Source organism: Triticum urartu, chromosome 7 (assembly GCF_003073215.2).
Source record: "Triticum urartu cultivar G1812 chromosome 7, Tu2.1, whole genome shotgun sequence".
In the NCBI taxonomy this organism is placed as follows: Eukaryota; Viridiplantae; Streptophyta; class Magnoliopsida; order Poales; family Poaceae; genus Triticum; species Triticum urartu.
Genome location: NC_053028.1, coordinates 94,089,912 through 94,105,550, shown reverse-complemented (window position 1 = coordinate 94,105,550; position 15,639 = coordinate 94,089,912). Strand labels below are relative to the sequence as shown.

The window sequence follows — 15,639 nt, the reverse complement described above, 5'->3', positions numbered from 1 at the left end:
GATTAGCATCTGCAAGGGTGTGAACTTCGGGATACATCATCGTCTCTGCGTGCCTTGGTTATCTCTTACCCGAGCCCCTTTACTCACGCACTTTACTTTGTGATAGCCATATTGTTTCTTGTCATATATCTTGCTATCATATAGTTGCTTATCTTGCTTAGCATAAGTTGTTGGTGCACATAGGTGAGTCTAGTTGTTTTAGGTTTTGTGCTTGACATATTAACCGCTAGGTTTATTCCGCATTTGTTCAAGCCTAAATCGTAATTATTTTAAAACGCCTATTCACCCCCCCCCCTCTAGGCGATATCCACGATCTTTCAGTAATAACAAAAGTAATTGTTTTTGTTATGAATTCATTACCCATCTATTCTCGTTGGAATGCCGGACGGAAATAAACGTTGCCATTTAGATAGATCATAATTCCAACCAGGCAGCTTTATTTCGAGTGCTTCTTTGAAATCCCTTGCAAAACTTTTTAATTTCAGTGCATGCCTCAATTTTTCTCCTCTAACGATTGTGATGTTTGAATAGGATCCATAATATATAGACGACGTGCCTCTTTGTCGATGACGTACAAAATGTATCGGCCGATGGATGCATAGGGAAGATAAATCTACAAGTGGAGGTATTAGAAACAACAATAAACCATGATAACAATGGACAAAATACTTTACTTACCTTGTTGCACGATGAGATGTCGTTGTCCATCTCAGGCCAGGTATCAAATAATGTTGCCAACCTCTGGATAGTTTCCTTCTCGCAAAACTTCTGACCTCGTGTTGACTCTAGCATCATGGACTAAGTAAAAAAAGAAATATTGTTTCAACATGTTGATAGTAATGACACATAGAATGAAGAGTTAAGATAATTTACACAAAATCGTAGATCCATGTAGTGCACGGGAGGGTCTATGAACAATACTCCCCCGTCACATGCCAGCATACGCACGGATGTGTTGAAGCAGTCATTGTCCATGGTCTGCTCCATGTTAAGTATGCACTGAAGTTTCTTAAGACTTAAGCCCATTGGATCGGGTGTCGAGCTCCGGACCCATACCTTCCTATAAATTGGATGATAAGAAGAAAAATATTATAAATCCACACATTAAATATTGATACATGATACTTACTCCAAACACCCGTCATCATCGATAGACATGATGTAGTTGCAGAGGCCGGCAAGTAATTCACGTTGGTCCGTGGGTATGATAGTGATTGGGGCAGGACGTTTGTCTTTGACTACGTCAGATGGATTCTCCAGGATCTCGATATCAGAATTAGCTAAAGTTTCTTCATCGTCAGGCCCGTGTGTTGCTACGGGCAAAATCGATCTGAATAACCATGAGTTGTCACCGAATAATAGAAATAAGAACAGATTGATCAAATTATTCTTTTTATTTAGAAATACACGTTAAGCATGGTGGCATCCAGTTTTCATCATACAACGGCAAATACGAACTCTCTTCCACTCAGCTTGTAGGTGGGACAACCTGCAGGTGCCCACTTCCTGCCACATATGTCCACTTATTTAAGTGGGATTAAGTGGGCTGTCCACATACTGTATGTGGTATTATGTGGGCTGCCACATACCCACATAATTCATGAAACATGAAAATACAAAACTTGAGATGTAAGACAACTTAACACAAAGGCACGTAAGTCTAGATTGAAGTAAAGAACATGTCCACATATGATACAACACAAACTACAATCTTCAGCAGTACAAGACTGAAGGTTAACACAGACGGCAAACATTTCCTCAGATTATAAACTATACACAAACTACAATCTTCCGTCCGGACAGATTATAAACCATACATGCACCAGCAAGTCCAACGTCGAGCCACCATGGCCAAATCCGTCCGGATCTAACCACCTGCTCACCAGGGCACCGCGCTGGCCACCCCGCTACCTCACCACGCACCGCCGAAGCACACACACACACGCAGCCGCCCACACATCCACCTGTCCAGGACGCCGCCGAGGAGCACACCAGCCGGAACCGCGCAACACAGATACACCCAGCCCCTCCCCCCTTCTTGATTAGCCCACCAACGAGCCCTCGTGGACAGATGTGGTCCAATCAAGCCCTCCCTCCAACTCCTCGGTAGGCTGCTGCCCAGCCATCCCTCTACCGCCGGACTACCACGCCAGCGCTCCCCATGTTGTTGTTGAACTTGTAACCATACGATTTGTATTGCCTGACAGATGAATATTTACCAGATAAACACGTAAAGAAGATAAGCCGCTCTTCATTCCTATAAGCCCTTAGTAGACCATCAGATCCTTCTTTTTGCACATGCACGCCATATTATTGCAGAGATGGTGGGGGAAGCAAAGAAGTTATGCCTCTCTGTGCGTGCATTGCGAGGAACCCCCAACAAGTATTGAACTCTTGATATGAATCCTTGTCGGGAGGGGCAAGCAAGGATGATAAATCATCTAGAGTAACATGAAAAGGTTAAGTGATGTTGCTGCACCTCTGTTCTTAGGAATCCTTGTGGTTCCTCTTGATTATGCATCTTCATGAACAAAACAAAATCTTGAGCTCTTCGTTCCTATAAAATTTCAGTAAGAAGATACATTTTAACACAAGAAAACTGAGTATCTTGACAAAAAAATTAGTAAAAGTCAAATTTCACTAAAACGAGATATTTTATTAGCTCTAGAAAAATTGAGTGCAAGGGTAAATTTTAGTATCCTGAGAAAAGTTTTAGTATGAATATGAAACAAAATTAGTCCTAAATAAAGAAAGTTAATGACAAGGTACATCACGTAATAATTCACACTGAAGGTATACAACAAGAAACATGCATTTTATGTCATGATTCAGCAGTAATAAAGAAGTGAAAACTACCCATGTTTATCACCATTTGTAACACTATTTAGTTTATGCAGGAAAAGAATGTACCTTTGCAATCTCATTTTCGTCTATCCTAAACATGATAATATATCACAAGCCATCAAGGCTGGACATCTTTGGTTGCCAGCCTGAATCTCTAGGAAAAATCTGAATGTGGTCAATGCAATCCGAACCCCCGGCGAACCAAAGGAGTAAGAATGTAGTGATTCACATAGCATCCCACCAGCCCAGCGCACAAAATTATGAACATATTTTGGCACCATACCGAGTCCTGATTTTTGGCATTTAACTGCAATCAAGACCAACTAAGAAAATCAGCATCCTAAATGATTTTTAGTAAAAATGGAGTAGCATTTCACCACAACAGTGTAGACATTTGAGGACCCTCGCCCCCACCCAAGATCAAAATCTAATGCCAAATTCTCCAGTAAATCTGACAAATAAAACCCAGACCAACTCCTACTAATAAATTCCCCGCACATGCACAGATCTTAAACCCCAAATCCGCACAAACTTGACCGAGATTGCTTGGGGTGCGTAGGGATTCAGTAAGAGAGGGGGTGGGGGGAGCTCATGGATGAAACTGGAGAAATTTATGTGCTTGAAGATGCAAACTCCAGCGAGCACCAAACCATGAAGGTCGTGTCCAACGCGTCACTCCACCAGACCGCTGCTTCCGTCGATGGGCTGTCCACCATCTCGTACGTCTTGAGCACAAACAGCACTGGCCCGCCGCCTCCTCCAGCTCCAATGCACCACTACGACGCCTTCGACCTGCAGCAATAAAGGCAAGTACAATAGTCTAGATAGTATCTATCTGTAGCGGCTCTCCATATCATCTCTATATATCGATATAGACAACTTGTACAATGGGCTGTCTTTCTAGCTGTCTATAACATTCGAAATTAGAAGAACTTCACAAAGTAGTTACTTATTATTCCAATATGCAGAATCAACAAGCAAGTAACTTGCAGAGACTCCTGCGACCATGCACAATGCTAGGTTCATTTCACGCGGTGGCTACAAAGAGGAAAATTTGCAAAATCAATCAAGACATGAAAATCTGAATAGAAACGGAGCAAAGAATTGATCGATCCCAATTCCTAGCAGGCAAATGCATCGCAAGCTGAGGTGACGTGATTTCGCCCATCCTTTGAATAAATTGCTAGCCAGTTTGAGACGCTGGGCATGGATCCAAGATAAATGTAGCGGATTTGATAGCGAACTCTGACCTCATCATGCTCGGATTGTTGCTGCCCAAGCTCCGCCGCCGCCGCTTGTCGCAGCCTTTGCCCTCGAGGATTGCCGGCGCCGGTGACATCCAAAAGCTCCTCATCGACGACCACGTCAGGCTCGAACCGCCTTTCCTCAGCCACTGACAAACGCGGCCCATGTCACCTTACCACTGACGAAAAAGGCCCACAAATAGCCAGCTGGCACAAAGCGGACGACCAGGTCAAAATCGGAGTCCAGGTCAATCGATGCCTGAATCGCTCCTGAGCGATTTTTCCCCAGGGAGCTTAGTGATATAGGATATATGTATGGAGAGATTTTAAACAAAGTGACATTAGTATACCTCTTCTGATTCTTCTTCTTGGAGGAGTAATTATCTGTCATCATAACTTTCACTATCACTAACCATCTCAGGCAATTCTGCACATAGAAAAACAGGATCAATTCATTTGATTTTTTTGACAAAACCATCAAAACAAAATGATAATGATGCATTTGTCTGAGTTGTCTGCCGGCTACAAAGGAAAGCATCGGTGCAAAGCACCGATTGGGCTAATGAAAGCTGAAAATGTTCATACAACAACTAATAAGCACTTAAATATCATTTGCTGATTCAATACACCATATATGCATGGTTATGGAAATCAAAATTGAAAGATGAACTGTTGAAAACGTGAAAAAACATGCATGGTGGTGCTGTAAGAGTGAATACTTATTTATGAGATAAATCGACACACTGTTCAAATTTCTGTCATAATCACACACACATGACAAAACACTTGCTAATTAGAGGGCTACCCCGAGAAACAGTGGCACAGGAATGTGTATCGATTCCAGATAGTGCATTATATCTCTAAATACTTCAAGTTGTCTACCAGACAGACGCAACGGGGCTAACCCCCACCCCCCACCCACCCACCACCACCACCACCATCCCCACCCAAGCCGCCACCTAGACCATCCCTCTATACACCCCTCCCCCCTTTCTACGGCGCAGGCAAACCTCGCTAGCGATGCGACGACATGTGGCAGACCTGGCTGACAACATACATTAGAAAACATACTGCTCATCGACAACATCCGTAGTCCGGAAAACTATGGAACAGTGCAATATTCAGCTGTAAGCTAGCTTATCATCTCTCAACAGTACCTACCAGGAATATTATTTCCATCCGGGTCGAGAGAGTTTTCCTTTTATAACAAACCCTGGTGCTTGTGGATCAGCTTTCACAACAACTCTCTAGATTCTGGAGCCTCATCATCTTTCGCCCTCGTTGCTAACCTCATCCCTATCTAAGATCACTTACAGTGAGGACTGTTCCACTGCCACCATAGACGGATGCATATCCCCTCCCATGCATCCGACAGATGAAATGTTTGGCAAGTTAATGCAACCATTAGAGAATGAAATCAATTAGAAATAAGAAGTACAGAACATTGCAATCTATTCACTCGGTACGTGAGCGTAACTGAAGACTGATAAATTGGAAGGCAAGGAATCTGTTTGCCTTTCGTCATCCATGATTATCTGATCACAGTTACGAGGAAACGAAAAATCTGTACCATATCACATACCACATGGAAATCTTTCAACCATCAGTACAGGAAGACCCTGATACAGAGCCACCGAGATTCAAAATAGTTCTGTCAGATCCGCTGTACGCCGTAACCACCTGCAGCATACATGGTTGTTCTATACTCGATGTACTGGACTACTGGCGAACATCAACACCACTGAAACTCTTTGGCGCGGATTCCAACTGATGAATGACCGGCTCATCTGGACACAGAGGCAAAACGTTGTGTCCCAATATACATAGTTATATATTGTGGGCTCAGTTGTCCAACTCATTTATGTTGAAATGTCTAATGTAACATTACTTTTTAGCATGATAATTATAAAACGGCATTGCATTACATATAAACTACCAATGAGATGTACCAGAACAATTGTCGCGAACCATAACAGAGAACTGTTACTACATACTCATATTCCGCGAGCATAACTTTCTTTATCTCTTCATACATCATCCCACATTCCCATTACAAACACACCAGAATTGATCTGAGCAAGGGTAAACCATTGAGCATTGTAGCAGGCCAACAACATGGTTTAAACTATCTCGATAATAGTATTCATAGGTAGACAGAGGTTTGCAAATATACTCACAAACTTCGATGGAACTACCTTCAGGATTCCAACAATTATAGTTGATGTATTTTTTTGTGGGGAGTTGCTCTCAAAATTGTTCTGTATGAAGCGCTAGTTCAATTCTGAACAACAGCTAGTTACAAATTAAAGACTTGCTCCATTAAGTCACTTGACAAAGTTGGGTAGTTTATTCACACAAAAGCTCTGTTCACTACATAATTATCACGCAGGTTGAAGTGGGTTATTTGCCTGTGATTTAATAATAAGCATATAAAAGCATCATGTGATCTTATCAGTTTTGAGAAGCAAACCTTGGCACCGTGGCACCGCCAACTCTTCATCTAACATTGTATAAACTCTCTCCATGTATGACAAGTAAAATAGACCGAGTTGAAAGATGAGAAATCACCTGCAGTTGCATAATAAGAACATATGTGTCAGTAATTAAAGCGCCTCCGTTGTAATGGGATGAACAAGGCAGAGGCTGAGCCGTTCGTGCCGCTGCGCCCTGCCACTACTTTGGATGATATAGTAGCAGCGGGCAGTGAGTCCATCGCCACTCTCAGACCAGCTATGCCATGCTCTTGCACCGCCGCCGTCACGTCGATCGTAAGCACCCGGTGTCGACCATTTGAAGAGAGAGGACCAGAGATGGCACAACCTAGCTCGCTTGATCTGTCACGCTGCTGCAGCCGCTGCCGGAGCACCCTTGCATCTCGTCCTCCACGGCAGCCAACATAATCCCCCCTTGATATTCTTGGGTTTACTCTTCGTTTTGCTGCTCGTGACGGTACACATGTGCCTGCTTGTCTTATTCCTCTTCGTGGTCTTCCAGAATCTTGATTTCTCAGAACATAGCAATCATCTTCTTCTTCTTTGGCTATCGTCCCTTGAACAGCAGCCAGCAGATCTTCTTCGATCATCATCAAGAACACACCACGTTGCCTTCCTACCAAGAAGAAAAATATGTACGAGAACTTTGCAGCAAGAACACACCACGTTGCCTTCCTTCTCTGCATCCTTCATCATCTCCTTCTTCTGAGAAGACAAGCACCCATCCTGGAGATCTCCGCCGCAGAGGAATTTGCGCAGCCACCGCGCGTCACCCGCTGCCTGATGTACGTCCTCCTCGCTGAATAGAAGGTCGACACAGAAGCAGAGAAAGCATTAAGGCCCGAGGTCGAAGTAGGCCGTGAAGCCCGTCGCAGTGTTGGAGAGGACCGGCGGCGGCGGCGGCGCACGAAACCCTAGTGAGTACGAGGGTGTCAGGGAGAGGAGCGGCTCATGCTCGAAGAAGAGGTCGGTTCGGTGGAGCAGTAGGGGCGGTGGCAGAGCGGGATATGGGGCGGCGGCGGCGGGGTGGGAGATGGGGCGGCGGCGACGGGGCGGGAGATGGGCCGGTGGCGGTGGAGCGGGGAAGGAGGGAAAGAGAGAAAGGCCCCAGCGGGAGGGGTGGATCGAGAGGAGTGCGTCGAGCGGATCGAGAGGAGCGTAGGTTTTTTTTCGCTGTTAATTTTCGCCAGTTTGTTTTCGGTGGTTTATTTTCGATCGTGTCAGATAATTGCGACGGGAGGTTGGAAGTGTGCTGCACTCGATCGCGGGGTTTTCTTCGGTTTTTTGTGGCTGAGCGGGAGATGAGAGCAAGTATCAAAAAATACCAAAAAAGACCATAGTAAGTGGGATGAAAATAAAACCCAGAACACCGACTATCAACTAAGACATTAGGAGTAGAGCCCTGTTGAAGAATTCATCCAATTAATCAGTTAACTTACCGATTAATCCCTATTTATAGGGTTATCGAGTAGCCGATAAACGAAAAAATCCTCCGATTAATTGATTAAATGGCCGATTAACTTGCCGATTAGCTGATTAATTCCCTACTCACTAGCCAACCGAGCAGCTATCAGTTAACGATTTCCTTAACGATGGAGTAAAGGTACGCAAGGTGGTACTAATTCGAGGAAGCACGTCCTCTGCATCGAACGTCGCACCTGCTCGCTTGCCCGCAGACACCCTGGGCCACATCGAGGGCTAATGGGCCTGTTCTGGGAGTTCATCGTGGCGGAACTTTTGCAATCCTCTGTCTGCTCCACTGCGCACTCTCCATCGCCCCCAGAGCTACACCCAATCCCTCGCTCTCTCGGCGAGATCCAAGACGGCCGCGTCAGCTGGGAGCGGACGCACGCGAGAGGAGTTCGATGAGCGTGAGCTGGAGGTGGCTGCCATTCTCGCGGAACTGTAGTCCATCGTGCGGGCCAGTCAGTAGGAGCAGGCGCGGCCAGAGATCCCCTCATGGGGCCGGCGCCAGCCGAGGAAGGCCCTAGCGGCACCGCCGTCCGAGAAGCCCGCGGCAGATAGCCCGGACACCCCGGATAGCCGGACGACGAGGCGGCGGCAGTGCATGACAAGGTGAGCCGCCGGGCCGCGAGATCTGCGCCTGCCCGCCTCCCTCCGCCAATTTGGCCTGCTTCGATTTCAATTTCTTGCTGCTCGTTGACGTGTTCCTCCTCCCCCTCTGCCTCCGCTCAGTCGGCGTAGGAGCAGTGCGGCGATTTTGACGAGTAGGAGATGGAGCACGTCACAAGCACCCCGACTGCACCCTGAGGTTATCCATCAGGTAGACTATCATCACACTGCGGTTCATGATGCTGCTCCCAAGCTTCCCGGCAAGATTGTGCGAGTCACAACTTGCATGACGCAGATTCTTTTGCTATACTTCGGAAGCCGGCAATAGCAGCGGCAACATCGACGACGCATCCACGGGCTGGACAAAACTTGATTAGCTTACTACTGCATCAATAATTTGTGCCTGCAGGACTCTTTCACAGATCATGTCAACGAGATTACCAATTTGAAGAGGCTGCACATGATCTGAAAATATTGGCATATACAGTCCTGAACATAAGTTTCAAAATAGCAAGTCCGTTGTAGCAGTCAATTTTCCTAATGTACTGTAACCTCATTTGCATCTGCCTAACCTTTCCTAACTACCTCTCTGTGGTTGGTTGAAGGTGTGGAGTTTAGTCTTGTTCCGCTGTGAGGAAAGCCATGACCTCCACACAGATGATGCAAGTGGAAACAAGCTAGACTCTCAACTTTGGTTTTCAGGCATCTTCACCAACAAATATTACCCTGGTACTGACAGGTTGTTAGTATTATATAAGTATACTTGTTCAGCCTTTCCATTGCTGGTCCGAATATTTAAACAAGGAAGCAGGCTCAGTTGCTCACCAACCTACTATTGCTGCCAATAAGTAGCCAGAAGCCTATAGAGTGATAGAAGACATCTGCATTGATCACAGAAAAATGAAGTATTGAATTTGTAGGATGTTGTCAACATTGTCATCCTAATCTGGTTCCCACATATTCAAGATGTGGAGATTAGCCCTTTGCTCCAACAAAGCCATGACCTTCAATTTTGTTGTTAATTTAACAACTGTCTTGGTTGTGCCGATCGATCGGCCTATAAGATCCAATTTGGTCCTGTGAACTAAAGCTTCCTATTTTTCATGATTATATTAAGAGCTTCCTATATTTCATGATTATATTAAGAACTCACATATCTCCTTCAGTGCCACACCTGACCGGCACATCATCCAGATTCAAGAGAGCCCTACTACTGCATCCACCCTAGAATCATATCTCCGTCTCGTGTGAACCAATTTTAAGCCCGATTGATGGCAAGTGCATTGCATGTGTAAGTAATCTGGGTTGAACCTAATTGAGGTCTTCCATCACTTTTATTACTTCAATAGAAATTTTACACATTGTACGAACTACCCATTAATTAATGGGCAACTGATATACATGATGCATGGTTGATAATAGCTACTTCAGGTTATCCCTTCTGCTATATTTTTCGTACTCACTGCTTTTGTGAGATCTGAACTGGTAGAGAAAATAGCCTGGGATATTCGTTTCTCACCAACAGAGGTAGTAAGGACTTACCGTATTGATTAGTCATTTGAAGAGTTAACCAGAAAACATTTAGTATATCTTCAGTTATGTTGTCATGGGCTGTGCCCATGATTCACAGACAAAAAAACAACACCGTGCATTGTTTTTTACATGCATGGAGCATATACAAGAATTTGCTACTATGGACTAAAAATAATCACCAGCTAGCTGAATCAAAGGACACTCTATGGGAAGGTGAACAAGCATACTAAACAACACGAAGCAGAGTAATTCCAAGATATTTTGAGAATTCATTGCAGTGGACTATGTTGTGATTCGATTTTTCTTAACCTTGATAATATTGTCTTGAATTTGAAATGATGGTGTACATTTATTCTTCTTCTTTTTATAGTTGTGAAGACCAAATTTAGAAAATTTTACTGCTTGTGATTTCAATCGGGTTAGAGAGGCTTCTGTCAAATATAAGTATGTTCCCTGCTGATTATAATTTTTTTCACATAGATGCATGAAGTCTGTTGTTCGTTTTATTTCGAAATAATCTCGATTTATTCTACCGCCTTGATCGGAAAGCGGCATTGTTCTCCTGACATTGTTCCCTGCTCACTGTGGTGAATCGAACAGCAAATCGAGGACTTCAGAGCCTGGCTGCAGACCTCGCGAGCACCAATGACAGCCTCAAGCAGATTCAGCAGAGCAAGGTGATGAGTACCCAGCTGGCTGGTCAATCTGAATGATCTTATCGGCCAGCAAAGCGGAGATGGATGACCACGGTCCTGACCTTAGCAGCAGACAGTGAGTCTTCTCCCTCTGAAACCTGAACGTGGATGCCCGCCTAAGTCCGCTGAAACCTTTTTCCCTTTGTCGCCGTGGATAGGAGACAGTAAATGGGATCAAGGGAAGTTGGTAGGGCTCCAGCGGCACATGCTTACCACTGCTGGCTGTTAGCGGGAAAGGTATGTTGGTTTGACTTTTTCAAGATCCCGAACTAAAACAAGTCACCTGCGACATTTGAGTGATGCAAAGGTTTGCTGTCTCTTCCCAGGAAATTGTGTGCAGAGAAGCTGCCTTGATTTTTAATACTGAACCTATTTTTGCAGAACCAAACACTAACGATAAGAGAGATGAATGTGCAGTATGCTAAATTTGGGTATCCAACTACAGAAGAAATGGATTTTTATTTATATTAGAAGCTAGGTTATCACTTTTGATTTTAAATTGATCGCTCATGGACAGTGGCATCTTAATTGGCCATAAACACAGCCTAATTCAATACCTCCCATCAAATTGGCAACTAAAGGGAAGGTGAGTTTAAATGTCTCAGCCCCTGTGACCTGGCTGGCCTTTGTGTTAGAAGATTCAAAGGGAATGAAAAGTTGGAGGCAACAAGGCCACCTCTTATCTGGGTTCTTTACATAAAAATAGTGAGGGTCATATAATCTGCCATCGATTTTGATAATTTCATCATGTCCCACCAATTTATACATGTGTATGATTCGAAATCAATAAGCCAACTCAAGGAGTGGGTCCCGGAATACAAGCAGGAAGAAAAGAGAAGGAATTAAAAGGAGTAAACTCGGCTCTTATGTAAGCAATAAGGAAAGAAATTATTCCACTCATAAGGAAAGAGAAGGAATTAAAGGAAGTAAATTCGGCTCTCATGTAAGAAAAATGGAAAGGAATTATTCCACTCATAAGGAAAGAGAAGAAATTAAAATAAGGAGAAAACTCGGCTCTTATATAAGCAGAAAGGAAAGAAATTATTTCACTCATAAGGAAAGGGAAGAGATTAAAAGGAGTAAATTCGGCTCTTATAAAGCAAAAAATGAAAGAAATATGAAGGAATAAAATTTGCTCTTATGTATGAGCATTAAAGGAAAAGAATAAAAAGAACGATGTTGTTGCTGGATGTGCACGGGCCGAGAAGGGAGCAATTAAAATAAATAGGGTCTTTTACATCTGTGTCCCTAACTCGAACCCACTACTCACATTTGCCCCTAATTCGAAAGCCTGCTCAAAAATGCCCCTCCGCCGTTACGTGCCCTTACAGAAATGCCCTTTTGCGCCGTTACCGTCCGGTCAAAGCCGGTCAAAGGGCATTGACCGGCCCCCAAAAAATAGCAAAAAAAATCTAAAAAATCTGAAAATTTGTGAGATCAAAGATACTCAGGTTCGCAAGGTGCGTGCAATTTTTCGTGCTGTTTGGGCATTCCAGGAGCTCGTGTCAAAGGAAAAATAGTAAATATGTAAGCCTGTGAACAGTAAATTCAAAAAAATAACAAGAAAGTTCAAAAAAATATGAAATTTTTTGGCATCAAAGAGGCTATGGTCTAAAAGCTGCGTGCCAATTTTTGTTGTGTTTGGACATTGGAGGGGCTTGTGGAGAAAAAAACAAAATCTGGCCCGGGAAAAAACTTGGGAAAAAATGACTATTTTGTTTTTTCTTGCGAGAGCTCCTCGCAAGTCATTTGATCACAAAAACTTGCAAGCACCTTGTGCACCCAAGCCTCTTTGATGCCAAAAATTTCATATTTTTTTGAATTTTCTTGCTATTTTATTTCAAATTTACTGTTCACAAGCGTGCATATTAACTGTTTTTCCTCGCCACGAGCTCCTGGAATGTCCAAATAGCACAATAATTTGCACGCACCTTGCGCACATGAGTATCTTCGATCTCACAAAATTTTAGATTTTTTAAAAAAAAATTGCTATTTTTTTCAGAACGGTCAAAGTTGTTTGACCGGACGGTAACGGCGCAAAAGAGCATTTCTGTAAGGGCACGTAACGGCGGAGGGGCATTTTTGAGCAGGCTTTCGAATTAGGGGTATATCTGATTAGGTGGTTCGAGTTAGGGACAGAAATGCAAATGGCCCAAATAAATAACATCGGTTGCGTGCGTGCACTTGCACATGGTCTAATTCAATGGCCCTTCTCTTCTCGCATACAAAAAAGTTGGCCGGCAATGACCATTCATATTTTTCTGTTGTTTTGAATCTGTGGGGTACATATAAATTATGCTTGGTTATTTTTATATTACATCCCATATTATGTGTACTCATTTGATCTAAGGTTATTTTTACTAACTTGGTTTTTTTGTCACAAACAAACCGATGAACCGGCGGTCCAACCGGTAACAGCTGCAACGGTTTGGTTGCCCGTTCGCTTTTAAAAAATATAGTCTGATGGCCATGGTGAAAGAACACGACATGAAGTGCTTTGTATCCCTAGAATGATGAGGAGACACGAGCATGAAGTGTTTTGTTTGGGCCAAGCACTGCCGCCGCCTGCTCGTGTCTCCTCGTCATTCAATATGTCCTAAAAATGTACCAATTTTTTAAAAATGTTTGTATTTAAGAATATTTTCAAAAATTATATAAATCAAAATTATTTTTAAAAATCATGTTTAAAAAAATGTGAATTGTAAAAAATCCCATTTAAAAAATGATAAAAAAATTCAAATATGTTACTTTAAAATAAATAAATATTCATGTTCTCTCGAAAAGTAAAAAAAAGATTGAAAAACTATTCCATGCACAAGTACCCTTTAATCAGATGAAGGATGTTAAGGTGGCTTATTCAAATCCACACTTCATACTCCGAAAAAGAGATAATCAGAATTGAATATAAGAAATGTTGCGCAATGACACACACAAAGCAGATTCTGCTATCTTTTTGCCCCGTTACAAAGCACGGGCATTTTTACTAGTTATTACTAGCAAAAGGGACCGTGTGTTGCAACGAGAAAAAATATAATACGTGGTTCAAGATTTTACTAACCTAACCACTGACTTGCATATGTCTCTCATTGTCGGATTATACCCACACCTCATTCTTTGTTTTGTTTATTTCCGTCATTGCCAGATTATAGCTACACCTCACCCGCAGTTTTTTATTATTTTTGAAGAGGCTTGTTGGTTGTCTATTTAAGGCCATATATAAATTAGTGAGATCCTGTGTATATTTGCGGGGTGGTACTACTAATTTTCTTTTTAGGAATAGATGATACTATTAATCAATAAAAAAATTATAGTACCAAAAGCTGGCCCAATAAAGAGAATAGTAAACTGGATGGGTTGAATCATAGGACATCCCGTGCCCGTCAAATAAAGAACGCTTTCCCCTAAATAAAAGTGAAATAAAAAATGTTTCTTCTAAAAAATGGGAGCATGTGCCCGCTACAGCCAGCAGCCGCCGCTGCGCCCGAGCGAGCGAGGAGAGGCCGAGCTCTTCCTTGGGATGCCATCTCCGCCGCCTTCCTCTCGCCTCCGGCCGGCGAGCCCAACTGCCGCCGATAACCTCGCGTTGCCGCCCTCTTCTATCATTCTATACCTTCTCCACTCCCTTCCTCCCTCTCCCTAGTCCTCTTCTTATCCCGTCTCTCTCCTCCCTCCACGCAGGAACTCAGCCGAGCCGCCATGGCAATATAGCTTCGTGACCGCCGCCCTCTTCCCTGCCTTCTCCCTCCCTTTCCTCCTTCATCTTCCTTCTTATCTTCTCATGTCTATCTCCTTCCTCGTCTCTCTCTCCCTTTCCAGCGCAGGAACCCAGTCGAGCCGCCATGGCAGAGAAGCATCGCCGCCATCGCGTTTTGCTCCAGATCCACGCCATGACGCCGCTCCTGCGTTGGATCCGTTGGGAGCGATGCGCCCGCCATCGTCCAACTTCATCTGCTCGCCCCCTGAAAGCCTTGTGGGAGTGCTGCACTACCGTCGCCCAATTTCTTTGCCGCCTTGATCTTAGATCTGGGTCGGCGTCGACCGTCTGAACTGAAGGAAATATGCCCTAGAGGCAATAATAAAGTTATTATTTATTTCCTTATACCATGATAAATGTTTATTATTCATGCTAGAATTGTATTAACCGGAAACATAATACATGTGTGAATACATAGACAAACAGAGTGTCACTAGTATGCCTCTACTTGACTAGCTCGTTAAATCAAAGATGATTAAGTTTCCTAGCCATAGACATGAGTTGTCATTTGATTAACGAGGTCACATCATTAGAGAATGATGTGATTGACTTGACCCATTTCGTTAGCATAGCACTTGATCGTTTAGTTTGTTGCTATTGCTTTCTTCATGACTTATACATGTTCCTATGACTATGAGATTATGCAACTCCCGTTTACCGGAGGAACACTTTGTGTGCTACCAAACGTCACAACGTAACTGGATGATTATAAAGGTGCTCTACAGGTGTCTCCGAAGGTACTTGTTGGGTTGGCATATTTCGAGATTAGGATTTGTCACTCCGATTGTCGGAGAGGTATCTCTGGGCCCACTCGGTAATGCACATCACTATAAGCCTTGCAAGCATTGCAACTAATGAGTTAGTTGCGGGATGATGTATTACAGAACGAGTAAAGAGACTTGCCGGTAACGAGATTGAACTAGGTATTGAGATACCGACGATCGAATCTCGGGCAAGTAACATATCGATGACAAAGGGAACAACGTATGTTGTTATGCGGTCTG

At 43.5% G+C, this 15,639-nt stretch overlaps 1 protein-coding gene and 1 long non-coding RNA gene across 25 annotated transcripts; one reads left to right on the top strand and one right to left on the bottom strand.

Moving 5' to 3' along the window:
• Positions 1-1,639: 1,639 nt before the first annotated feature.
• Positions 1,640-7,737, bottom strand: LOC125520960. Of its 8 annotated transcripts, none has more exons than XR_007288925.1 (7): positions 7,244-7,736; positions 5,250-7,196; positions 4,439-4,515; positions 4,095-4,295; positions 2,911-3,636; positions 2,480-2,557; positions 1,640-2,200 (listed from the first exon to the last, which is right to left on the bottom strand). It is a non-coding gene; the product is annotated as an uncharacterized LOC125520960 (long non-coding RNA). The 8 variants fall into 8 exon arrangements; XR_007288926.1 differs by having other exon boundaries at positions 1,640-2,557; positions 5,250-5,875; positions 6,559-7,196; positions 7,244-7,733; XR_007288929.1 differs by having other exon boundaries at positions 1,640-2,557; positions 5,250-5,875; positions 6,657-7,196; positions 7,244-7,733.
• A 509-nt stretch (positions 7,738-8,246) lies between these two features.
• LOC125524623 lies at positions 8,247-13,477 on the top strand. 17 transcript variants are annotated; one of them, XR_007290898.1, is made up of 5 exons: positions 8,247-8,656; positions 8,777-10,630; positions 10,787-10,957; positions 11,040-11,118; positions 11,263-13,477. XR_007290898.1 is itself a non-coding variant. In XM_048689663.1 (4 exons), exons 1-4 carry the CDS (start codon positions 8,649-8,651, stop codon positions 10,897-10,899), a joined length of 333 nt encoding a protein of 110 aa, XP_048545620.1. In that variant the 5' UTR covers positions 8,247-8,648; the 3' UTR covers positions 10,900-11,268. The 17 variants fall into 17 exon arrangements, 1 of the variants encoding a protein (XP_048545620.1); XR_007290893.1 differs by having other exon boundaries at positions 8,777-8,864; positions 9,063-9,167; positions 9,259-10,630; positions 10,787-11,268; XR_007290894.1 differs by having other exon boundaries at positions 8,777-9,167; positions 9,259-9,382; positions 9,820-10,630; positions 10,787-11,268.
• Positions 13,478-15,639: the final 2,162 nt, after the last annotated feature.

Coding starts and splice junctions, on each gene's coding strand:
- LOC125524623 (XM_048689663.1), top strand. Junction 8,865..9,258: donor ACCCTGAGGTTATCCATCAG/GTAGACTATCAT, acceptor GGTTGGTTGAAG/GTGTGGAGTTTAGTCTTGTT. Junction 9,383..10,786: donor CACCAACAAATATTACCCTG/GTACTGACAGGT, acceptor TGAATCGAACAG/CAAATCGAGGACTTCAGAGC.